Genomic DNA, 25,124 nt, shown 5'->3' on the forward strand with positions numbered 1-25,124 from the left:
TTGTTAAATCTAGCTACTGATAAGAAACACATCTTTTTTTCCCCTCCTTGTCAGAGTGATAGCAATTTCAATTTGCCTGTTTTTCAGTGCCTGCAACTGTACTTATATTGTAAGCAAGTCACTACTACTCCGTCCTTAGAGACTTCTGCACCATGGAGTTCAGTGTCAGTCTTTTGCACTCCAGGGAGGCGTTATGCTGTGATAGGGAATCGCACAGCCCATCTTTGGGGTCAGTGACTGACTCAAGTTTTGGATAATAGGACAAAATGTTAGAATCACAGCAAAGTCTAGGTTGGAAGGAGATGCTGGAGACCATGTGATCCAACCTTCTGTTGAAAGCAGGGCCCCAGTTTAGGTTATCCACACCCCTGTCAAGCTGTCTTGAATGTTTCCAGTGAGGGAGAATTCTACCATCTTTCTAAGCAATCTATTCCAATGTTTAATTGTTCTCCCACTGAAGGTTTTTCTTGCCCTTATATCCAGACCAAATTTTCCCCTAAGCAACTTATTTCTTGTCCTGCCAACATGCATCCTTGTGAACAAAGTACCACCATCTTCTGTAACTGCCTTTTAGTTATTGGAAGACATTGAATAGCCTTCTGGAGAGTGAGAGTCTTTTAGGTGTTAGTCAGCACATCTGTCTTGGCCTTAGTGTCTGCCTAAAGCCCTAATATTAACATTTCATGAGCTGAAAGTTTTACTTCAAAATAGCATGTAGCATCTCTTGAGGGTATCTTCATTTGGATTTCTGTACCTAAGCATGCATCTTCTATCTTCTATAACAGAAGTCAATGCTTTAAGATTTCCCAGTATTGAGAAATGTACATCAATATTGTGTATCTGGATTTTCATTTCAAAGGGTCCCTGGTTACTTTAAAAACATGGTTTACAGTGCATAAGAGCTACTGGCGACCAGCCTGTGAAATCTGAGAGGGAATCTGGTTGACAGAACTTTGCAGCAATAACATAGCAGTGTACCATGCCAGGCCTTAAGTGGTCTGAGTTGGTTTTTTGTCACTGCTTGAGAATGTAGGACACTGTGTAGAAATCTGTTTTCGATTCTTTGGCTTTTAAGTATTTGTTAAGTATTCTTTATATTAAAATAAAAATAACTAGATCTTAAATAAGAAGGATGTTTAAAATGTATCAAGATAGTTCTGTGATAGACATTTTGAAGGCTCTGGTGCCTGGGAACAATTCATTAGGGAACAATTCATAGGGAAGAATTCATTACTTCCCCTCCTTCCTCCCCACCTACAGCTTGATATTGATGTAGTCTTTCAGACTCAGAGATCATCGATATTTGAGAGAGACTATATAAACATAGCACATGTATTAGGTAGGGACAAAACTGAGACATCTGTATAAATGGAGCTAAAAGTGCTACATAATAGTGATAGGCACTCTCTGGGAGTCGCTGAACTGCCATAAGGTTTCTTTGAAATGATCAAGACACTTTCTCAGTCTTTTGTGCAGCATAATGCATAAACCTGGCATCAAATTACAGGGCAGGTGCAAAGCATCATTCTGTTTGGAAATATATTCTGTGTAGAAAGAGAAACTGCACCTTCCAATTCATCAGCACTGTTCCCTTTGTATGTTCAGAGATCCATAACTCCTGATTCTGTTGCTTAAGCTTTTATTGCTTTTTGTTTCATTAAACCTACAGAGTTCCAGTGGTACAGCTGTCAGGGAGTGAGAAGAGTTTTTTTCTTCTTCTTTATTTTCAGTCTCAGGCCAAATTACTTACCATAGTTACAATTTCTGAACCTTTTGTTTTCAGTGTACGGGGCAGAAAGCATTCAAGTTGATTTAAAAGAAGAAAACACAGGGAACTGAGCTGGCTTGGTTTAGCAGTCCTTGGAATACAAGAAACATTGGATTTCAGAGTACAGTTTATGCAGTCAGGTTTTGGTTGGAATCATGTTTAAAGCTGTGTATTTGAGTATAGTTTTTCTTCAAAAAGAGACAAAGATGCAGAATCTTTTCATGATTGTATCTGCCAAATTATCTTGCATCAGCTTGCAGTAGAAGGGAGTAACCCCATTACTGATAAATATTTAATGTAACAGTTTCCATGCTATTGGAATAGAAACACTAAGTACTATACAAGAGTGTCCTGTAATAAAACCAACAGCACAGGAAGAGGTGGGGAAGGAGAAGACTGAGATGTGGTCAATTTAGAAAAGCTGAGTTTCAGATATGGGATAGGATGATGAGTCCATAAAAGTCTTCTAAAAAGTGTCTGGGTGGCCTGAGTGAATTTTATGATTCTTCTGGCCAGATGCTTGGCAGGAAAAGGATTAGTGCAACATAAGAAATGAGCGTATGAGATAACACAGAAGGAGAACTCATAGGCTGGATAAAATCCAGGGAGCAAAGTATCTTTCATGTTAGGGGCACTGATGCCCAAACCTGTATAGATCTGCTTTATAGACATTGAGATTATAGGGTTAAAAAAACAACAAAAGCAAACAAAACGTTACCACATGGATCATATTATTGCAGATTTACTATTAACTTGTTCTTCTGAAGGGAAGAAGTCTGGGAAGCCTTGTCAGTAGGTTAAGTTTGAAATTAGTCTAGACTTGGACATTTAGGAGAGAAGAGAGAAAGATCATATACATATCATCACCATGGGCATCAGATTTGACTCCTACAAGGCATATTTGGGCCAAAACTAGCACTGTCTACCCTTATGTGGTATTGCATTTTGGAAGCCTTTAGTTTAGTTCATGTTGTTTAAAAACCTGTCTGGATACACATCATTTACTAAGCATTTATGGCCATGTGTTTGATAGATGCCTCTGAACCAGAGCGTAGCATGAAGCATTGTGTTGGTTGCTTCTGAAACAAAATGCCAGCATCCCAATTAATTTCTAAATGGAAAATATCTCCCTGTGATGAATTAACAAAGTGCTGCTTCTAAAGGCCAATTGATATTTCATACTGTAACTACAGCATACTTGTTACGCACTTAAGTAGATCAGAGCGGATTGAGTGACACAAGTAGCTTTCCCCTCCAAAACCCACTTTTTTGCCTTTCAGATGCCACTATGAGGAATTTTCGCAAGGTTCTTAGTTTCTGGCTGCTGATCAAGGGTATCTGGGTTTTCTGATCTCTGAGAGACACTGATGGTACGAGTAAACTTTTCCAAAACTCAAGTGAATGTGGGCTTGGCTTTTGGGAAAGAGTCAAACATGCTTGCATCCATTTTTTACACCCCATATTAGGCTCTGAATGCCTGGTATTGCAGCTACACACAGCATTCTCACCAGGCGTAAATGAGTCCTCCTTAATGCAGATAAGGTCATAAAACTATGTTTTGCTATTATACTTCTGCTTTTACAGAAGCTCATAAATTAATATACTGTAAAGTCAAGTAGTTCCTACTGTAAATCAGGTAGTTGAACTGCTGCATGGTTATTTGTGGCTTGACAGGCAAGGTCACATCAAACTACTCTTGATTTTTTTCCATTTCCTTTCCTCCTTTGTCATTTTAAATCTCTCACACCCTTGTAATAAGAGCTGACACTGATCACAAAGCTCATGAATAGCAGCACCGTTATATAAACCTACCTTCGTTTCATTTTTACACCCTTTCTTGTATCTCATGCAGAATAGATGAGAACCATTTAGCCTCATTCTTGCAAGATGAGTAAGGTGGCTAAAGTATCTGCCTCCCCTTGAGATTTAAATCTGACTTTGTTGTTGTTGGCAAAGCGAAAAGCATTAATTGCATGACTGTCACGTTACAGGCACATCCTATTTTTAATGTTGAAGTTGACCACATCCTACAGTGTTACCACACAAGATGCAAGAAACTTTATTGTGAGGGTAGATAAGCTTTATTGCAAGGGCAGGTGCAGATGCTCAGATAGGATCTAAAAGATAGGATCTAAATCTAAAGAGCTTCAAGACAAGAACGAGTCTGTGGACTTTGCTCTGGCTAGATGTTGTGGAAGTTTGTTAGAAGCCATAGAAAAGAGCCCAGCCCAAACCAGCAGGCTGAAATGTGGCTATTATGCAGTGGTTTGATCAGAACTTGAGAACTTGAGCTTGTTACCACAGTTGGTAGACCTCAGGGAGGGCGGGGAGTAGGCTGGGGACTGAATGACTGTAGAGGCTAGATCCCACCCTTGTTTCCAGACATTTCTGCCCTGGGTCACACTGGGGACCCAGTAGAGGGGGGCGGCATGTTGTGGCTTGAACTCAGCCTACTCTGCTGACAACTTTCAGCTGTGAGGCTACTGGCTCTGGGCAGGTACTTAATTCATTTGGCAGTTTGACTCCTTTATGAAAGCTGTGTCTCTTTGACCTGAAGGTGGAACCTGAGATCAGGTTTTGCTTGGAAATGCTGCTGATGGATAAACAGCCTTTGATAACACACATCTCTGAGGGGATCGCTCTCCAGTAAGGCAATCAGTCTGTCACTTTCAGCGATGTCTTGAATTGGAGGCTGGGGCTGGTGATGAGTTCATGGGGAAGGGAGCCTAAAATAATGGTGTAAGTTTGCTGCCCATTGTAGACATCTGGGTCACTTCTAGCCCTGACACAGTGGTTTTAAATGTCTCCATTCATGGAATCACACCTGTTTATGCTTAAGTGCCAAAAAATGAATACTTTAGCAATGAAGGAATTCACTCAATTGTGAAAGGAATGTTCCTTCATGGCATAATTGAGGAGGTTTCAGAGATGTGTGCTGCCTTTTAAAAATGAATGCTCACATCATTCTTGTTCTTTCTTCAGGTGGAGCCATATGTATGAGGGTTTTTTTTTTATTTGTTTGTTTTAAAGTTTAATAGTTCTGCTAATGCATAGACACCAGCTGTCAGTTAATTGAGAACAGCAGACTGCTGGTGAAAGACAGCCTCGTTAGAACAGAGGTTAAAGAATGTCCACCTGATTTTGTTCAAGTGACTTGTACACGCTGGACAGGGTTAGAAGACTTCTTGTATTAATGAAGTCCTCCTATGCTGTCCAAGAGGAAGAAGGGATGCCATCTCTCATGATACGCGAAAACCTTCTGCTATTTGCCAGCTTTCTTTAATCTGTAGTCAATTGGGAAGACATAAAAATCTAAACTGTCATTTAAAGTGAGAGTGGAAGAGAAGCACTCAGATCGTGTACCTTGCCTCTGCAAAAAAATAGGTGGTAAATAAGAAGAACCCTTCTCACTTTCTCGCTCCCTGCTTTCTTTTTTTGGTCTTTAATTTTTAAAGCATGGTTTTGGAGATCTGATTTATGATGTTTCATCCCATGGGGATATCAGGGATATGATGTTGCTGCCTTCCTGCCCGTGGTTGACAGCTTTCTACTCCCTTGATCTTGTTTTCTCTGTGTGCAGCAAAAAGCACTTCTCTGCATATGCTTTTCTGTGTACTGGGAGGGGACAGCAGTTGGTACTGCACAGTTATTTTCACCATTGATGGCCAAGGCTTGGTTTAGTTTATCTTAGCTTCTTTACAAGGAGTCCCTGAGTTGAAGATGAGCTTATCGATGATTTTACAAGTAACTGGTATTAAACTAATGCTGTTGTAGTGAGAAAAGCCCCTTTCCTACTGCAGGTACGATACAGAACTTAAGCTACAAAGATTTTCCTGTTAGGCTCTGAAATGTTGAGCTTTTCAGAGACCAAATTTTGAATCTGAAATAGAAAAGCAGAATAGGAGTGATGAAGAAAGACCTGTTGAATCTGAACGACTTCACTTTCATAAAGGTAAGGTGTTGATAGAAACAGAATTTATTAAATTAATTTTGAATTTGAATATTAACTCTTGTCCTTTAAAAAGAAGATCTTTTAGTCAGCAGATTGGAAAAGGTTATGGTATAAACATAGCTCAATTAGAAAGAAGGCCTAAGGTGGTTAACTGAAATTATTAGGGAGTCAGAGAGTTTTCAATAACAGGAGACACTGAAAAGATAAGTGATTAGGTTAGTGAAGGACAAATGACATGCGATGTAATAGAGGATTACAAAATAGTGAATTATGGGATGAGTATAAATGCCAGAACAGAGGACAGAGCTGGAAAGCTTAATATTGACAGCGAATAAGAGGAAGATGCTGTGTTTTTTAACACATGGAACCTATGGAACTCGCTGCTGTAAGATATTGAGGCTAAGTTCTCAGCAGAATTTAAGAAGGATTAGCTGTTGAATGAGATGGAACAATGCAGTCATTGCTATAGGAGAGGAGGTAAACACCCTGTAATTAAAAGGGATACAGATTGTTATGCTAAAAGGCATAAACAGACTGTCCAAAGCATCTGTTACTCTGTGCTGCCCAGCAAGACAGGGCTATCTGCTTGGGCACATGCTGTTCTCTTGCCCCTCATATTTTCTATTTTCTCCCACCTGCTAGTGGGAGAATTGGTAAGGTAGTTTTCGGACTTTAAAAAAAATGTCCAATATAGTTATTATATTCAGAGACAGCTATTAATGTCTTGTTTTCTGCCTGGATTGTAGACTGTCTGTTGTATGGGTTGACTTGATCTCCATATGTACAGTGCCAGGCTCAAGAATACTCTGACTTCCAGGGCTTCTCAGAAACAAGCAATAAATAGACTTTCTAGATTTTAGTTCTTAAAGGTGAAAATATCAATGATGAATTGCATTCTAACGTAATCTTTAGAGGGCTTTTTTCCAATTTAGCATAGTTCGTGATGTTGTTTGTAAAGTGAAAACAAACCCCCAAAAGACCCTTGTGCTAGTGCAAATATTTTGATTTAAAAGTTTAAATGTAGGTAGCAGGACTTCTGTTTTTTATAAAGTTATGTTTTTCTGTCACTTTGGAAACTCAGGCATTCTTTCTGCTCAGTCTGAGGGCCTCTGAGGGACAGCTGGTATGACAGTGTGACATAATCACAATTTCTTAGCTTTAGGACCCCATGTGGCACTTTGACTCTCATCTCCCATGTTTCCTGTGCATTAGCATATCAAGTCATCATCTGCATCTGATCACAGTGGGTTAAGGTCCCTGAGATGGTTTATGGATAATTCCTTTGTACAGTTTTGAGACAGAATCTCATTCTGTCTTTGGTGTGAAATCCTAAATGAGAAATCTCAGCCACATATGCACTGTTGGCAGTAAATTATTTTTAATGGAAATCCAGGGACCAAATGACACAGAATGTTTGGCACAGTGGAAAATCTTACCATGGGGTCTTATTTTCTTGATCATCCCTCCAGTGAGGGCCCCATGTCAGAAGGATAAACTGTTGTTATTGGTATATGTAATTATCAACTAGAAAGTATTAGTTTAGGCCATTCAAAGAGATTTTACCTATTTGCTTTGGGGAGGCAAGGAGCGTTACTGTGTTGCTGATAAGGCAACCATGAGCTATTATGCTAGTGCCCTTGTGTCGGAGGAAACAGATAATTCATTTCCTCTCCAGTAACAATTTCAAGAAGGATAATTTCTCTGGGTGAAGTCAGGACTGATGAAGACAGGTGTTGGATTGAAGTGGCTAGACACTCAATTCCTGTGTCTGTAAGAACAGATCCTTTCCTCACAGATCTCAAACACTGTGTGTTCTCAGGGGTGCTCCTTCACATGGTTCCTGCATCCTGGAGTGCTGTCCCACTCCTGTCTCTCTGCCAGGCCTCCTTTTTTTCAGCCATGCCACTGCTAGGTGGAGTCCTAGAACGTGTAGCCCAGCCTCTAGGAACCCATCTGAGTGTCTGTGTTTTCCTTCCAACTTATGCTGTATACACATTTACCTGTCCCAGGTCCTTTTACCTAGCCTCTGGAGGTGGCTTTTTTCTGCAGATGGAACTGAGGGTCAGATGATGCCTTTTGGATGCTCTTGGTCCTGCTACAGGGTGAAGATAGAAGGGCATGAGCTTGTCTCTGCCCTTACTCACAAAACATAAGTAGAGAATCATTTAGCGGTCAGATCGCAGGTACCAGCTGTGAATAAGTCCGTTTCTTAATGAATCCAGTCTCCCCCTCCATCATCTGTCCATCCATCAAGCACACAAGGAAGTGGTGGCTTTCTGAAGGTTTTAGAAATAGCTGCTATTCACGCTAGTAGGGAAACTAAGTATGCATTTCACTCTTCTCTAAACATTTCGTAGTGATTCTTCTTAGCATTTATAACAAATGAGCTGTTTGTATATCCTCTAAATAATGTGGGAAGCTATGATTAGTGATTGGAGACTCCAAAACTGAAGTTACAGTAGTTCTGTCTGTTTTTAATGGAAGACTTTTCCTGTTGGAAAATGAAAGTGTGTAAAAGGTGAAATGTGGCTTGGGATATTTCATTCTGAAAAACACAGGCAGGTTTCAAAACTTGTCTACCATACAAAGTTGTCCTTGAAACCTACCTTGTTTCTGTCCAATCCCATGATGGGCAGAATGCTTTGGATTTACAGCATGCAAGCTGGGAGCTTGGAAGGCCCCAGGGTGCGGGATACAACCCTCAGAGCATCCAGGTTTTTGGTTATAAATCCTGCAGCCTTGGGAGCGCTGGGAACTCGGGTATATTGACTTGCTGGAGTCTGTAAGCTCTTAGTTGTGGAACCAGGATCATGGAATTCCTGAGAACTCCATGTTTTTGTGTCTCGTGTGATACTAATTTCAGTTTGATTTTTTGGACATTCTTTTCCCTTTAAGCTTATTCCAAAATCAATTGTGGTTTTTTTTTAATCTGAGGTTTCATCTGTATACAACTGTATGCCAGTCTTAAGCTGTTCTTTCCAACTCTTGTTCCATATCTCCTTCTCATGGCCTTCCAGGATTTGGAGCAGTGACTGGAAAGATGTAGTCACTGAGTTCATACTCGGCAATCTCGGTTCTTTGTCTACCTAGTGTACCCTGAGGAAGGTGTGTATAATTGAGTTCTTGGTTGGTATCAATTCAAAAGAAAAGAATGAATTTAAGAACCATATCCCTCAAACACTTGATAGCGTATGCATTTGTGAGTCTTTCTGCAGGGCTCAGTATTGTTCTGAAGTCATGTGGCGGGGTTCCTAAAACTCATGATTTCCAAAAATAATTAATTTGGGAATGGTGCAATGGTTAGTGTACTAGCTGAGGCCATATGAGGCACAGATTCAGTTTGCTTCTCTGCCAGCCATTTGCTATTGATGCTCAGCAAATGTCTTGGTCCTCGGGTTCCCCATATTTAAAGTGGTGATGGTAGCACTATCCTACATAATAGAAATTGCAAGGTAAAATATATAATAAGTTGTAAAATGGCTCATATATTGTGGTGACTGGAGTTTTTATTTCCCCTTTTTAAAAACTCCTAGAGTTTCATATTTTCAAGTCAGGAATCATGAGGGACCATAACAAAAGCTGAAGATATTTTTGCTCAGCCTTCAGTGTTTGTTCTTGTTCTTGCCTATTGTAGAGCCTCTCCTTCTCATTCCACCAGCAAGATTATTTAAGATCATTAAGATCATTAAGCAAGATCATTTATGTCTTGTAAAATGGATTTGGAACTCTTACAAGGGGAAAATAAGCATAATTTTTATATATTGCTGAAATACATTTTATATCTGTATTATGTCTTTATAAATACATGGTTATAAATATGTGTATAAACTTGGTCAGCTTTTGCTCTGTTTTGCAGCATGGTTTCACAAGCCAGTTATACAAAAACAGCTGAAGAGGGCAGAAACAGACAAAGGGGTTCAGGAGCGCTGTAGCTGGGCATAATTGGCACTGAAGTTCTGGTGCGATAAAACTAAGGGCTGAGAAAAAATATTAAATGTTTTATGACTTCCAGTAAAAACTGAAGTTGTTGGGATCTGTATTTTGAGGATTATGGTGGACTGTTCCCAGGAGGAAACCAAGTAAATTAGTTTCAGTAGGAGAACCAGCCTATGTTGTTTGGGCCTTATTACTAATACCCTTCCTTCCCATTTTCTGCTACACCCATTGTGACATCCATTTTCATACCTGGTATCTGAAAGTGGCCTAAATTCTTACACTTAATACTTGGCTGAGCCATTTAGATGCGATGGACTGATGTTTGTTGCCTTGTCCCAGGCATTTGTGTGTGGGACTGAAATTTATTTATTTTTATTTTCTTGATGTTGAGACATATCTCAGCCATGAAATTCTGTGATTTAGTAATCAAAGATTAATGAAGTACAGAGTGAGCTTTTGAATGTTTTTCATGCCCTAATTACTTAACAGAGGTGAGCTCTGTAGTGAAGCAAAATGTGTTTGTTCCCATGCTGAGGTTACACTGTCAAGGGGGACCACCGTAAGGTGCTGTTGAATGGCCTTGCAGCAACACTTACCACTGAAGTCTCAATAAGAGGCAGAGTTAAGTGCACTGGCTAGCCAAAACACAGCTGGATGAACTGGTTACAGCTTTTTCGCTGCTTATTGTTTCAGCAAATAAGCAGTTCTTTGTGATTTATTAACTGAGCTACATAAATACTGAGTTAAGAGTTCCAGGAGGAAGTGGCATCTAATCTGTAAAGCTGCTCCGTGGCCACAAATTCAAGTGGCAGAAGGTTACTGAAGCTTGTAAAGTCTCCCTCGTGGCAACAGCATAACCATAAGAGGGTCATGTGTTTCCTTTGTACACAGAGCATAGGGGGCCTGATCTGGAACCGTGTTTGCCCTAGTGCTTGCTGCTCACACTTGGATTTTGAAGTTGGCTGTTGGCTATGTGTGTGTCTTTGCTTGTTCATTCTGAAGTATAAACTGTGATGTAGACCAGTCATAAAGAACTCTTAATGGAAGATGCATTCCAGGTAATGGTAAAGAAAACTGATCTTCTGTAGCATTTGAAGTAAAAAATAGAAAACTAGAAAGCTTCAATAAGGTCTAATAATGAAAACGTGAAAAAAATAAGCTTGGAGGGAGAGTTGTCTTGCCTTTTTTTTTTAACCACCAATAGAAACGTTCCCACTATTTACAAACTCTGACTGGATTTGTGGAGATTTTTTGTTTATTACAAAATAGTCTTTCAGTTTTTTAACCTTGAGGAGAGCAGATTAATTATTATTGTCATGTAACTTCATGTGGGAAGCTAAGGCAAATATTTATATTGCATCAGTTTTCACAAATGCACAGCATTTTTTTTCTTCTGAAGCTAGTCTACATCAGTGTAAATTTTATGGCAAACCGATGGGTACAACAGGATAAAATACTTTAAAATACTTGTGCATTCTCATAATTTTTTGGCTGAGAGCTCAATTTTGTGTGACAAGTAAAGACCACTGAAATTATGTAGCTGCAGCATAGGATTGCAGTGGCACAACTTTATGCTGCCAGTAAGTGAATTTTCAAACAGAAGAGTTTTTTTCAGACTTCTAAAACCATGCTCAGACATTTGCCTTGTGTTTGAATGTGACTTATCCTGCAGGCTCCAGTGTCTGAGGCAGGTCACAGCCACCTGGCTGTGGCCTACAAGTCTCTTCCATGTTTTTTTCTGAGAAAGTTGGTTCTTGATGACTGCTCACGTTGAAGTTTGTATGGGCACCATAGACATGTACAGAAATGCCCCACTCTGGTCACTGCTAATTTATCTTTTTTTACTTGGGTGTTTTTTGTGTGGCCTTTTCTGCTATCATATGCACTGCCGAGTGGTTGTCTTGCAGTCGCCTTTCTGATGGACCCATTTGATGCAGGTAGTTCTGAAATGACTTTTGAAAAGCAAAGTGAATAAATACTGTTGATATAGGCTTGGGCCTGCCTGTTATTAAAATGTTATTCTAGAGCAGAAGAGGTGAGAGAAAGATATTACACATGCAAACATGGGATGTTTCATGGCATGAAGTACTTTATGGTGGAGGGATCTTTTCTCAGAAAAAGCCTGTCAAGAAAGGTACAGCACTGCTTTAGGGTATTGATTCTGATGTTGTTACACAAAAATTACAGAATTTTAAGGGGCTTTTGGGCATAGATATCTGAGACTGAATAAATATTATATTATCTTTTCTCAAAGATACCTGATAAAATAATTAACAGTTCATTAGAATGTGCATGTGAAAGGGTCAGTTGAAAATGATGTGTAATTTTTGCTTTTCCTGGTAGCTGTGTTTCTTCAATAGTGGCCTCCTGATATGGTTTCTTTCTTTACAAAAAGAAAAGAATAACCTGCATTTAAAATCTGCTGTATCACTTTGCACCATCAGTGTGCTGCTTTTACGCTTATGACAAAATGATGAATTTGGAAACACCAGGCGTTACCCAAAAGTATTTCTCTTCCTCCCCTCCAGGCCCTTGCACACATACGCACATACACACATGCACGGTCGTGCCCTCTCTGTTTCAGAGTCCTAGCAGGCATGTTGCGCTACTATCTGGAAAAGAAATGTGGCATTTGGGTCAGTGTTTCTAGTTCACAGACTACCTGCGATATAAGATGGCTTATTGCCATACACAGGAACAATCTCTGACATACTAGTTAAATAGAGTGTAAATAGCTGCAGGTTCAGATATCCTTACATTTCAAGAGTTTTAAGAATTGATTGATGGTCCCGTAAGAGGCAGCCAGCTCTGCTTTTCTGGTTATGGTTAATTATATCACAGGTGATGGCGTCACATTATGTGCATGTATAACTGAGACATGTGCCTATTCAGTGTATGCCGGGTGCTAGTCTATTCCAGTTCCTTGTCCCATGGCATTTGTTTAAGCCAGAAAAAAAATGTAAGTCACTGTTAATTTAACGAGCAGGGAGAGGTTAGCACCTGTCTATCTAATCCATACTTTTCCAGTTTTTTATTGCATTAAAGGAGTATCACTACCTCACAGTTCTAGCTCATAAACAGCTAAACAGTACTTGACATTTAAAGAGATTTTCTGTTGTGCACTTGTATAGTCAAGAGTAATTCTAATCCTATTAAAGATATTATGTCATGGAGGCGTGCCCTGGGGGAGAAGGCTTCTGCTAACTGGCCCGATGGAAAGCAGAGGGGAGGAGCAAGCAGGCGGGTGGATTTATTACTCGATAGTTAGGTCAGGGATTTCTGTGGGAAATGCCCAGTGGTTGCAGTTGCTGATGATTTCATGGCAACAGCAGTGAAACACAGAGTGCGCTCTGATAGCTGGTTACTGAATGAGATACTGCAAATGGGTGGAAAGAAAAAAGACAGCGTGTGAGAGAGAGTCAGAGAGACACAGAGAGGGAAGCTGAGAGCAAGGAAAGTGCTCCGGCTCGAGGAGATTCTCCCAGGTGTACTGCAGAAGCTTTTTGGAAATGGATGCAAGGACCATCTGCTGCCTATAGATTAGAGGGCTGTAGACTAGGAGCAGCGAGAAAGAGCTTATGGCTCTTTTGAATAAAAATCGGAAGTTCTGCATAACCGATTCATCAAGATAAATCATGAGTATGCTCTTGCATGGGATATTAATGCATAAATCCATGCCACAGATAGACAGAGTACAGCCTACATTGCTATAAAAAATAAAACCAGCAACAATGCAGTGAATAGATTCTGCAGTGATTATCTGATTTATATATGAAGAGAAAGAGAAGCAAAACCACAGACAGCTCTTATCGCACTGTGGCATTTGCAAGGCACTGCATTTAATGCTGAGAGATGCTATACATTAAATCTGACAACTGTGAAAAGAGAGATCATGGAGAAGTCAAGTAGTGAGGATTCTTCAATTCACCGGAGTCCATCTTTGGATAGCAAAGACTCAGATTTTGCTAAACCTTCTACCTCAGGGAGGCAATTTGGTCGAGGTTTTACTGCTGGAGCTTTCTATGGTACAACTGGATCACGCACACAGAGCCACACCGGGGTCGGAACCGGGACCGGCGTTGGGACTGGGACTGGCGTAAAAAGTGACAAATACAGTGCACCCAAAGGCAGCAAATACGTGGTCTTTTACCTGGATCTATCCTTTGTTTTCCTTTTAGAATTTAAGAAGTGCAACATGGCAAGAGGCTGCCTGTGTTGTTTGAAATACATGATGTTCCTTTTCAATTTAATATTTTGGGTGAGTACTGCCTTTTCAGTTGCCTTCGTTTGTTAGTGTATCCTGTACTGCTGCATTATGTGTACAGTGCATCTTTGAAGCAGTACAGTAAGTTCCCCCCTCCCCTCCCTCTCTCTCATACCTGCTTGGAATATTTTCAGTGTTAAACTTGTGTCTGTTGGGAAAATGTACATGCTTTCTATATCTTTATTACCACCTGGTTACTGTAGTTTGGCTACTAATTTGGCTACTAATGTGTTTTGAACTGGGTTATCTAAGAAAAGTCAGAATTGTTGCCCTTTAAGGAAAAGCAGAATTATCGTAGCATTAAAATCCTGCAGTGGCAGGATTTTTGCATGCTGTTGTAATACCTCGTGTGGCATTAAGCTGCAGGTTAATTTAAATTTGAAGTACATTCTCATTGTCATCATAAATCTCATTTGCCTTTTGTACACTTAATTTGACAAACTGCTTTTTCATTTGAAGGAAGTTCTGTCCCATTTCTGCAATTAAAAGCAATAAATCACATATGTTCTAACCTCATAAGGTATCAGCATAAATGTGAAATGACTGGAATGGTGAATTAATCTGGATTCAGTTTCAGCTGCAGTTGTCCACATTGGCGTGTGAAGTTGGAGACTTGCACTTTGATCCCTTCTGCGGGATCAAAATTGATTTTCCTCCATCAGCCAAGAGGCATGAGGAGTTATAACAATGCCTCAGCAAGCAAGTTAAAAGCGTAATGGCTACTTTGAGCAAAGTATTGTCACGTACAAAGGAGGGAAGAAAAGTTAAGTCATCTGGCAGCTAGGCACCCTTGAGTGAACAGTATTGTTGAGGAAATCGCAGGCTAATTGAAATACTGAGTGTGCATGAATATAGACCAATATGAAATGGTTTGCTTAGTTTGAAATCAAAGGTCACTGCTTTCCTGATGGTTGCAAAGCTTGGGCACATGAACAAAACCATTCATGGTTGTGATCCAGAAATATATGTAGTATGCCTCATAAATAAATGAAAACACTATCCTTGGATTTATTTTGGAAAAAGGGGTATTAACAGTCTAGTTCAGATAGCTACCTCTGGTGTAGAGATATCATTGTTCAAATTAAGAGTCTTACTAGCAGCTTCTCTGTTTATCTTGACCCACTTACTGAAATAACCTTTAAGAGCAAGAGTTAATGGGAGATTTGGTACAGTGTTGAACCACTCACGCAACAGTGAGCTTTTATCAGTAATAGACTGAAATGCTGCAATCACTGAACTTGTTGGGAGTCTTCCTTAAATAGAAAGGTAGAACTGGTCACTGAAGAACATCTGATCAAATTTTACTTGTGTTTTTTCAATTTTTTTTTTCTTTTCTGTATACAAACCCCATGAGAAAGTTGCCTTAACTATTTCTGGAATAAATCACTTTGAACACACCAGATTTATATCAAGCTGGCTATTTGACCCAATGCTGCATTACTTCGACACCTTGGAAGTATTTTTTTCATATGCTATATGTTGTGATTAGTTTTGGAACAGCTTTTTTCTGTTATCGTTACTCGTGTCCTCTGTGATCAGTCATTAGGTATCTCTTACCCCTCACTTCCTTAGATGCAATATCTTTCTTTGTTTTTATCTCCTTCCCAAGCAGCAATTTTCTTGACTCTGCATTGGACCTTCAGAGTCCATTTTTCCATTCCTTGATCTTGCAAAAATATTTCAGACCTCATCTGCGTGCCCATCTTTGTCTGCTCAGCTCCCACTGGACTTCCATACAAACACATTGCTGCTTAGGTTAAAACTAGCTTACCATCTGGAACAGTTCTCTAGTACCCTGTGCTTCTTCAACTCTTACTCTTACCTCTTAATTCCCTTTACACCCTCCCTACCATGTCTTTTGTTGTGAGGCTTATACCACTTTTCTTTCTGTTATTGAAATTTGTCACCACATCTCTGTCTAATATTCTAAAAATGCTTTTTGTGTGAACCAGGCTGTATGGAATGAAAACGGTACTCTGGAATGGTGAATCTGAGAGATTATAGAAAAATGCTAAATGCAAGACGTCAGGCTTTTTTCGAAGTAGTTTACAGCAGAAATTTGATCCACTAGCCTGGTTTAAATTGTTCAGAAGTCCCCCTTTCTTCACTTTAGGTGGCTTATACTCAATTTTGCAAGCCAGTCTTGATGTTCCCATGCGTCCTTCCAGAGGACTGCAGTCTTGCTAGATTCTTATTTTTTTTAACCAGGCTATTGTATTGTCTTCATTAACATTATCATCCTTTTTTACTCATGGAAGTGCAAGCTAGAATGAAGCATACTACAGGCAGGTGTTCTGTAGTTTGCTGCTGCTGGCTTCGTACCTGGAATCTACGTTAGTTCTACTACGACTGTCTGACAGGTTTTGGATGTTTGGCTCTGTATGTGCTCCTTGCTGACACTGTGCACTTGCAGTATCTCTCACTCCTGCCCTGAACTCTCCCACTAGCCCAGCCTTGGGCTCCCCATGCAGCTCTGCCAGTGTCCTCCACACCTACCCTGTCCTGAAGCACTCCCTGCTATTTCAGTCCTGTCTCTCTTCTTAACCCATTTTTTCCATTCCCAGGTTTGCCTGTTCTCATTGCTTCCTTCTGAATTTCTGTTAAGAAACCCAAGTCCAAAAACATGAAGTTGTGGCCTGCTCTTGAGCAGTGACTATCATCTTTTGTAATGCAAGGTGATTTATTTTTAGAAAGAGAAGACTCGTTTTTAAGCATGAAATTTTCTGAACCTGTAATTCAAAGCAGAATGAGAGTCCTGGTCTTCAGAGGTGAGGAGACCACTGCCACACTGTTATCTTCTGACAAAAGCAAGAAGTGTTTTGTTTTGGGTTTTTGGGTTTTTTTTAATACAGGAACTGATTTAGGCAACTGGAAACAGAGGTGGAAAAACTGTGTTCCAGGGAGTCTTTAAACAGGTGCCAGTCTAGCAGCTGTACAGCTGCAATAGGCAATCTGGCTGACCGGCTTGCTTGCCACAAAGCTACATTGTTCTGAGCCCGCGGTAGCAGAAAGCCCGTCTCATGGGGAGTGTTGTTCTGCCATAGTAAAATGCTGTTTCTGAGATGCTCCCCCTGAAAATGAAGACTGGCAGTATCCTTTGGCATCCCAGAATGCTGGCCACTATTGTCTTGAACAATTCTCAGTGTTGGCCCAAATAAGGATGTTATTCTACAGAAAAAAAGGAATCTTTTTCCATTATTTGCTTCTTGACACAGAGAAAAAGGCTGGGACCTCGTCTGTCCCTCATGTGGCAGTGAGCTGTACTACTTCAGCCTGGCAGCTAGCTCATGTATGTTTGAAGACCAATTACTTATGTATATTACATATTATACACATTTTTATATAGAATATATTTTATATATTTTAATATATATACATATATATGTATACACATGTATACGTTTGAAGGTGATGGAGAAGTGCAGTGATGAGTGGGTTCTCTCTGTCATATGTAGCAAACATACTGTTGCTGTGATTACTATGATAAAGAGGTGGTGCATTGTTTCTGCCCAGCAAGAATTCAGTGTTTGTGAATTAGATTCATGACAACAAAATATAGTTTTTGAAAATGAGTAGCATGTGTGTTAGTTAATGTGGAAGGATCACGTATGAGTTCTGCAAAGCAAATTGATCTAAGTGGCGCCCAGCAGTAAGTTGAAACAGAAGGTGTTTCTCCACCGTGTCACTAAGAGCTTCAGGTATTTCTCTGTGGCTCTCTGATTCTTAGCAGTTGTTCTTGGCCATCTGGCATTGCTTTCTTTCAGAGATTAGAAAAGTCTGAGCTGAGGGTTAAGGAAGCTTATAGTATTTAATTGTATGGCTAGGATGATGATTTACACTGAATTCATCCTAAGTGCATAATATGTTTTGCAAAGGGACTGGTTTGCCTTCAAGAATATCTATGTGCAAACATATGGAGATTGCAAAGTAGCCAGTATAGCTCTGCAGAAGACAGAAAATATTGACTTTTGATTCTACAGATAACAGCTTAATTGTCAAGAAAGGTAATCACCAAATATAAACATTAGGGTCTATGTCGTTCTAGGGTAGATTTCATTGTTTTATTAGAGAAAAGGATTACAATAATTATTTTCACAAAATGTATCAGAAAATCTTACTGGCTATAAAATGCGAATTCTATAAAACATAAATTTTAAAAAGAAATTTCACTCGTGAAATGAGAATTTCATAGGGTCCTAAAAGGGAAATTTTGAAGTGACAGGAATAAGTTATCAAAACTTCACTACAGAACTTTGCAAGTAGACAGTGGTCATGGTTAAATTTTGGGTTGTTCTATTCATTTGACTAAAAAGGTTAATGAGTCCACATACAGTGAAGCATTCATAATACACATCTTGTTAGATTTTAGCATTGCTTAATTTTAATATAAAATGCGTTTTATTAAGGGGAACATATGGCAAGATTATTAAATCTCTGATCTTCTGTGTTTCGGGAAGAGCTAAGGAAAAGCTAAGTATAGTCAAGAAGATCCTTAATGTGGTGTATTTGTTAAATTGTTTATATTTAAACTACTACAAAAAAAATCTGATAGGAATAATACCTGTTTATTAATGATGTAATTATAAGCAGAAGTTATTATTTATCTAAGTTAAATGTAGTCAAATTTGCAATTTCAGATATTTAATATTCAGTTTCAAAGTAAATTTTATAATAGCTTGGGAGCATTTTCCTTTCACTAAAACATAAGACTAGAAGAGAAAAAGATGGGCTGGAAGCTTGCTGGTCCAGAAGTAGCAGCAAAAGTCAAATACAGCAAATCTTTCACTGATACTCTGTTATTAAAATAATGGATAAAGACTGTTGCTCCTGAAGAGTATTTTTCTGAATTAATTATTTGTCTTATTTAATCTTGTAGCAGGAGCAATTAGTATGTTTTCCTGTAAATTAAAAACAACGTTGCGTGTTTATCAGTGAGCATAAAGACAGTAGTACAGCAGCCATGCAGGTCACTTTTACTGAAGTCTCCAATCAGACTAAAAGAAAGGGAGCGTGTCCATTCTCTGAGTCTGGCTGCTGTCAGAGCTATTGGTACTGTAAAACAGCTAAGAATTTTAGAATGGTTTATATAAGGTAATCCATACTTATTTATACCAAACTTATACTATAGTGCACTGTTTAAAGTACAAAGCTGTAATGCTTAACTGAACCTGTTGGACAGACAGTTAAATCTTGTGAAGAGACTTTGTCCCTATGCATAACTGAAAGTTAATCTCTGAGGTTTAAGAGGAACAGGCAGTTTGTCCCTGAAATGAGAACAAAATTACTAACTACAGACAGCTTAGAACAGGAGACACATTCATGTTTTCTCTTTTTTCTTGTCTTCCCCTGGCTGCATTATCTGATATTCCCCATTTTCTGACACAGGGAATAATAACAGGGAGAGAGAGCGAGTGACCCTGGGATGCTTGTCTCTTGACATAATAGCGATATTTACTTCTGTCATATTTTGACTCTAATGACATAAGTCAGCAATGCGGTGACAATTGTGGTACAATCCCATGAAAGTAAGACTACTCAAAAACAAACAAGCAAACAAACAAAAAAACCAAACACCTCCCCCCCAAAAAACCGCCAAAACCAAAAAACCAAACCAACCAAACAAGCAAGACAATGAAATCTGGAAAAAGCTAATGTTTTCAGTCACATTAGCAGGAAGAATTCATTTTGTAGTAGGGATTCAATAAGCTGTGAAAAGATTCCAGCTTTAAGTTTTAGTTTCCGCTCCAAATGGTAGAGCACTGTTGGTGTGCCTGTGCAAATGTGCACCTCAGTGGGGGAGAACAAAGAGATTAATGTTTTAGCGTGGCAATGTTTTGGCTGGGAGGAGAAGGAAAGGTAATGTTTAGTTCGAATGGTGTGGTGTCCTAATGAATATGATGTAAATTAAGTCCATTTAAAAACCTGTACAATGATGTTACAGAATAATATTCAAACGTTATTAGACGCCTGAGACTGGTTTTAATTTAAAATAACGAGGTCCGCTTCAGAGCTGAGTTAGACTGGTTAATCCAGGTGGCGAGGGCCCCATAACTGGTCTAAGCCGTTTCAACTTGATAGGGAAGACATCCGATATGGCATTTTTCACAGTGTTTCTCTCACTAACTGCTCTTTGCTAATACCATATTCTATTCAGGTTGTTTTATTTTTTTGGTGTGTGGGTTTTTTTTTTTAATTATTTTTGTTTTCCTTGAGTGTGGAAGTGTTTTTACTCTAGCTGTAGTTAGGTGTGAGAGTCATTCGTGTCTGTTATTTTGGATAAACAATGAGTTGATTCATGACTCAAAAAGCAGATTTGTTGTATACATCTGTTATCATGTAGCCTGCTGGACATGGTTTAATCATTTATATATGAGGAGGTTTATAGGCATTGAAAGTGATAAGCAGAATAAGAATTTCAAATTGGAAAACAAATTATTCCCCTTCAGCCCTCCTTGCCCCGCTCCCAGAGTTAAATATTTCTTTAAATATGTGACTCAGGCTCTCTTCCTCATATCCTCCGGCTGTGTGACCGTAAGCAAATTTCTTCAGTCTTCTGTGTCTCAGTTCCCCTAACTTTTAAAAATAATGATGGTATCAACTTTTATAAAGAGATGGTTATAATCATGGGTTACAATTATTGTTAACTTTGAATAAGCTTAATAAGTGTAATGTTTCTTACTTATCTCTGGACTCCTAGACCCATGCAGAACATTTCAGTAAGCTGCTTGATTGGGCCTTTGTTAGCATGCTCCCTTTTTGTCTGTTCTGCTACCTTCCAGCCTGCAGAGGCTGATCCAAAGGGGAATAATCGTCCTTGTGTGAGTAGAGGATAGGCTTGTAACTCCATTATCTGGCTGTCTGAGGAGGCACGTAATTTTGCTTATTTAAATGCTGCTGACACAGAACAAGACCTGGGCAGAAAAGATGGGAGGTGCAGTCCAATGTGTGGAAAGTAAAGTTCAGTTAGTTGGGGTTTTGCTGCACGTAAGTTAGGATGTTCCTAATGGGCAGTCAAGTCGTCACAGATCATGCGGTATACTATACTTAGTAGCTCCTCTGTGTTTATCCCGTATAATTCGTAAAGTTACCCAACCTTTCAGCAATTCATGGAAACTTTGAATCAAAGGAGGAATTCTGCTGGATATCTTGGGCTTTGCTTTAAATATCTTGCAGAAATAAATAAACCACACCTTCCAAACAAAGTAAAGGAGCCTAATATGGCTGAAGATGTTATTAAACAGTGAATGTATGCTGAACTTGTTGGAGTGGTCACATAAAACTTAATCATTTTAATATCACTTTACAGAAATGACTGCAGGCACTGAACTCAAAGCAATTTCACAACTTTCTGAAACAAGTTAGCTTATAAATCAACTCAGATCTCCATTCAGCTCAGTCCTTTGCTGCTTAGGAGCAACTTAAATTGCTGAATTTATTCAGCAGAGATAATTGAACTTCCAACTGTTTGGAAATTTGACTGCGATGATCATTCTTCTTTCCTCCTGCTTTTCTTGAGCTGGGCCAAAGTTCACATGGCTGTCCAAACCTTTTTCGTTTGACTACTCCATCCAGTGTAGCAGGGATTGTGAATATTCTTGGGACCTGCTGCCAGTTTGAATTTTAAAAATCATCTGCAGCTCATCTTCAATAACGTCTCTCAAAACTTGGCACCACGGCCAATAGCTTTATCACTGCTCAGGTAATGCAAGTAGGGCTAGGTTTTCCACAGGGTTACAATACCTCCAGGCAATGTTTGTGGTTGTCCTTAATCAAGGCATAGCCAAGTCCCTGCAATCTTAGCAGCCAGTGTGAGCCCATCTTGAAGTGTTTAGTGTCACAGTTAACATGCTGGCTCTCCTGTCTCCTCTCTCACCCAGAGCCTCTGTGCTGTCTGGGAACACAGAGCTGATGGTTAGCCCTTGCATCCCGTGGAAGGGGATGCAAGCTGAAGCACAGAATGACTACTTTGCTGTTTCTTTTATTTCTTTCTTTGCCTCCTTGTGTTTGCTATGTTTTTGTTGTTAAATGCAGTAAATGAGAATTAACTTTTCAGAGTCAAAAGAATTAATAATGTTTGCAAATATTACTTTTCTTGTATTGGGAAAGGAATTCTGTACCCATGGATTCTTGTTGAATCTACTTGGTCCTTATTGCAAGCTGCATTTGGTAGTCCTGTCTTGTTGCCTGTCTTCTGACGCTCCTGAATGAAAATCTCTTGTGCTGTTTCTAATCAATGCATCAGGGATACATAGTTTTGAAAATACATTGAGCTAGTGTCTGTATGTCTTTCTTCCCATATAACAATGGCAAGTGATGAGGCATCAGGGATTGAATTTGTACCTTTTTTATTTCTTTTGTGGATTTCCCCATACTTCTGTTTTATGTGCATTCTGGTACAATTTCTACTGCTGTAGGTACAAATTGTAGGTCTGCAGTAGGAAATGATCACATTACTGTTGATTCTTAAAAGTGTATGACAAGCATTGAGAGTTGCTGCAAGGAATTAAAGCTAGCAGACACTGGTATGCTAATTACAGAATTATTAATTTTTAACACTGTAAGGAGTTGTGACTGAGTTTTTTTTTTACTAAAATATGTGGGTTCTAATGGGTTTTAATTTCTTATGGTGAAGGAGACTGAAGCAAGACAATCATGAGCTATGGATGAAGATAAGATTATGAACAGATGACTATAAGCTGTAGGGGTTCATCAGCTTAACAAATTACTAGTCATTAGCAGAGATGAATTAGTTGCTTGTGTACACGTTTCTACCATGCTGCACATGTGATGCAAAGCATGTTAACTTAAACCAAGCAGTTTACTCTGCAAATAATGTGTGTAATGGTTAAGAGTGGAAGCAGTTAACTTGGAATAATTCTGTAATATATAATCATCTCTGTATACCTCAACGTACAATCACTGAGTCTGAAATGATGCAAAAATGAAACAGAGGGAAAAAGAATTGGCACTGTACTATTCAATCAAATTTTCTCACTTAATTTGGTATCTTAGAGAACTGAAAGTTACTAGAAAGGCTGCTTCTGAACCAGAGGTTTGTTCTTTTAGGCTTATTGATTGATGTTTTAAGCACACTTTTCTTTAAATGATGCTGCTGAATACTTACATTTTGTAATGTAGCTCAGCTGTGTCACTGTTGAGTAGTGTGTGTTTGTCACAAGACTCATTTCTTCCTCTGTATTGTCTTGGAGAGTTTCCAACCAGTTATGATCTTAAGCAGGTAAGAGAGCTGTCTGTCAATGGATTGTAATTCAGAAATGTAAACATCTCATTTTGTCTCATTTGATAGTAGTTATAAACTAAATTGGTGGTTAAGAATCTTATTGTCCTGTGCTTCTGTGCCCTGCCCCCCCTATTTTTCTGCTTCACCTAGCTATTGCTGTGTCCCAAAGAGTGCCTTTCTTCTGCAGTGTCCTCTGGATGCAAAAACACAGTTAAATTGGGGGGGGGAAGTTGCTCAGTTGCTCTTTCCTTAGTTTTGATTGCCCCGTCATCTCCATTTTCACTGCTTCAAGGAACTGACATTACATCTGTTGCCATAATCCCAGAGTGCCTTAGGACCACTTAATATATTTATCCTCTGTGGTGTTATCCTCCTGATACAGATGGAAAGCTGAGACACCAAAACAAAGAGAACGTCTGCAGTGGAGCACAGGGTAGAGGGCTGAGAGCTATTGGAGACCAGAACTAGCAAGTCCATATGTAGCACAGTTCAGCACGGGTAGGCTTGTGTTGAGTTCTGCTCGGCTGTGTGTTCACGGCATTGCCCGTGAGCTCAGCAGTCCTGGCGATCACCTATCTCGAGCTTGGGTGTCTTTGCAGTGGTCTTCCCTGCACTTTCATTTCCAGATTAGCTTGGGCAGAGACAGCTTAAATCTGTCTATATCCATGGTGTAGATGTGTCCTACTAAGAGACTTGCACAAAGTTAAACTGAAATTGAATCTGGATCTCTAAAGTCCTTGGTAAGTGTCTTAAGCAACAGGCCATCTGTTAGGCCATGCCTTATGAGAGACTTGATGCAGGCAAGCCACCTCTGAACTCCGTACGCTTGGGCAACATGGTCCGCAGTCACAAAACTCCTTTATGATTTAGGACCCACAGACCATCATTTTATTTGGCTGTGTACTCCAGAGGTCTAGCATGTCACTGACTTCCAGAAGTACCTAGAAGAGTGGAAGGCTGGGAATTTTTGAACATCTGGATGGAGGTCCCGCAGCCTCTTTGGGCACCTGTTCCCTTGCTGCACCAGTCCCATTGTTATGGTTTAACCCGGCAGGCAGCTAAACACCACACAGCCGTTCGCTCACTCCTCCCTGTCCCCAGTGGGATGGGGGAAAGAATCAGAAAAAAAGGAAAAAAAAAAAAGTAAAATTTGTGGGTTGAGATAAAGACAGTTTAATAGGACAGAAAAGGAAGGGAAAATAATAATAATAGTAATAATGGTAAAAGAATATACAAAAATAAATGATACACAATGCAATTGCTCACCATCCATTGACTGATGCCCAGTGAGTCCCTGAGCAGCCGTCACTCCCTCCCGGCCACCCCCCCACCCCACCCCACCCCCCCCCAGTTTATATACTGAGCATGATGTCATGTGGTATGGAATATCCCTTTGGCCAGTTTGGATCAGCTGTCTTGGCTGTGCCTCCTCCCAGCTTCTTGTGCACCTGGCAGAGCATGGGAAGCTGAAAAGTCCTTGACTAGTGTAGGCCCTACTTAGCAACAACTAAAACATCAGTGTGTTATCAATCAACATTATTCTCATACTAAATCCAAAACACAGCACTATACCAGCTACTGGGAGGAAAACTAACTCTATCCCAGCTGAAACCAGGACACAGTAGTCCATTGTAATATTTTTTTTTTTTTTAGTGACTCCAAACCAGCTAATAAAATAATTCCATAAATGACAAATAAACCAACATTGCCTTTAACACTTACAGAAGGTAGAGATAAGATGAAAAAGTTTCCTGTTGCATGTCTGGCAGTAGCAATTCTTCCTACTTTGCATAGCCCCTCAAGCCATATGTTTGTCTTCTACATTCTATTATTGTTACATACATGTCCGTCTTCTTCATTAGAGCAACGTTTGCTCTAATGGCTTTTTCAGCATGTGGAACACAAAAAGAACTCTCTGGCGGGATCTTTTTTTCCACTGTCAGCATCTGGGAGGATGTTGGAT

At 39.6% G+C, this 25,124-nt stretch overlaps 1 protein-coding gene across 3 annotated transcripts in view; it reads left to right on the forward strand.

Annotated features, from left to right (window-relative positions):
• Positions 1 to 25,124, forward strand: part of TSPAN9 (tetraspanin 9) — a 193,585-nt gene that overhangs the window by 69,198 nt on the left and 99,263 nt on the right. For 2 of the 3 annotated variants that reach the window (XM_087767153.1, XM_087767152.1), the window contains one exon: positions 13,835 to 13,914. In XM_087767153.1, coding sequence (XP_087623279.1) covers positions 13,852 to 13,914 — 63 coding nt within the window. In that variant the 5' untranslated portion in view covers positions 13,835 to 13,851. Of the gene's footprint in view, positions 1 to 13,173; positions 13,915 to 25,124 lie in introns of those variants that run through there. The other variant, XM_009466187.2, reaches the window with a different exon arrangement.

Source organism: Nipponia nippon, unplaced genomic scaffold, assembly GCF_047370975.1.
Source record: "Nipponia nippon isolate SJK-2023a ecotype South Korea unplaced genomic scaffold, ASM4737097v1 scaffold_3, whole genome shotgun sequence".
Lineage (NCBI taxonomy): Eukaryota > Metazoa > Chordata > Aves > Pelecaniformes > Threskiornithidae > Nipponia > Nipponia nippon.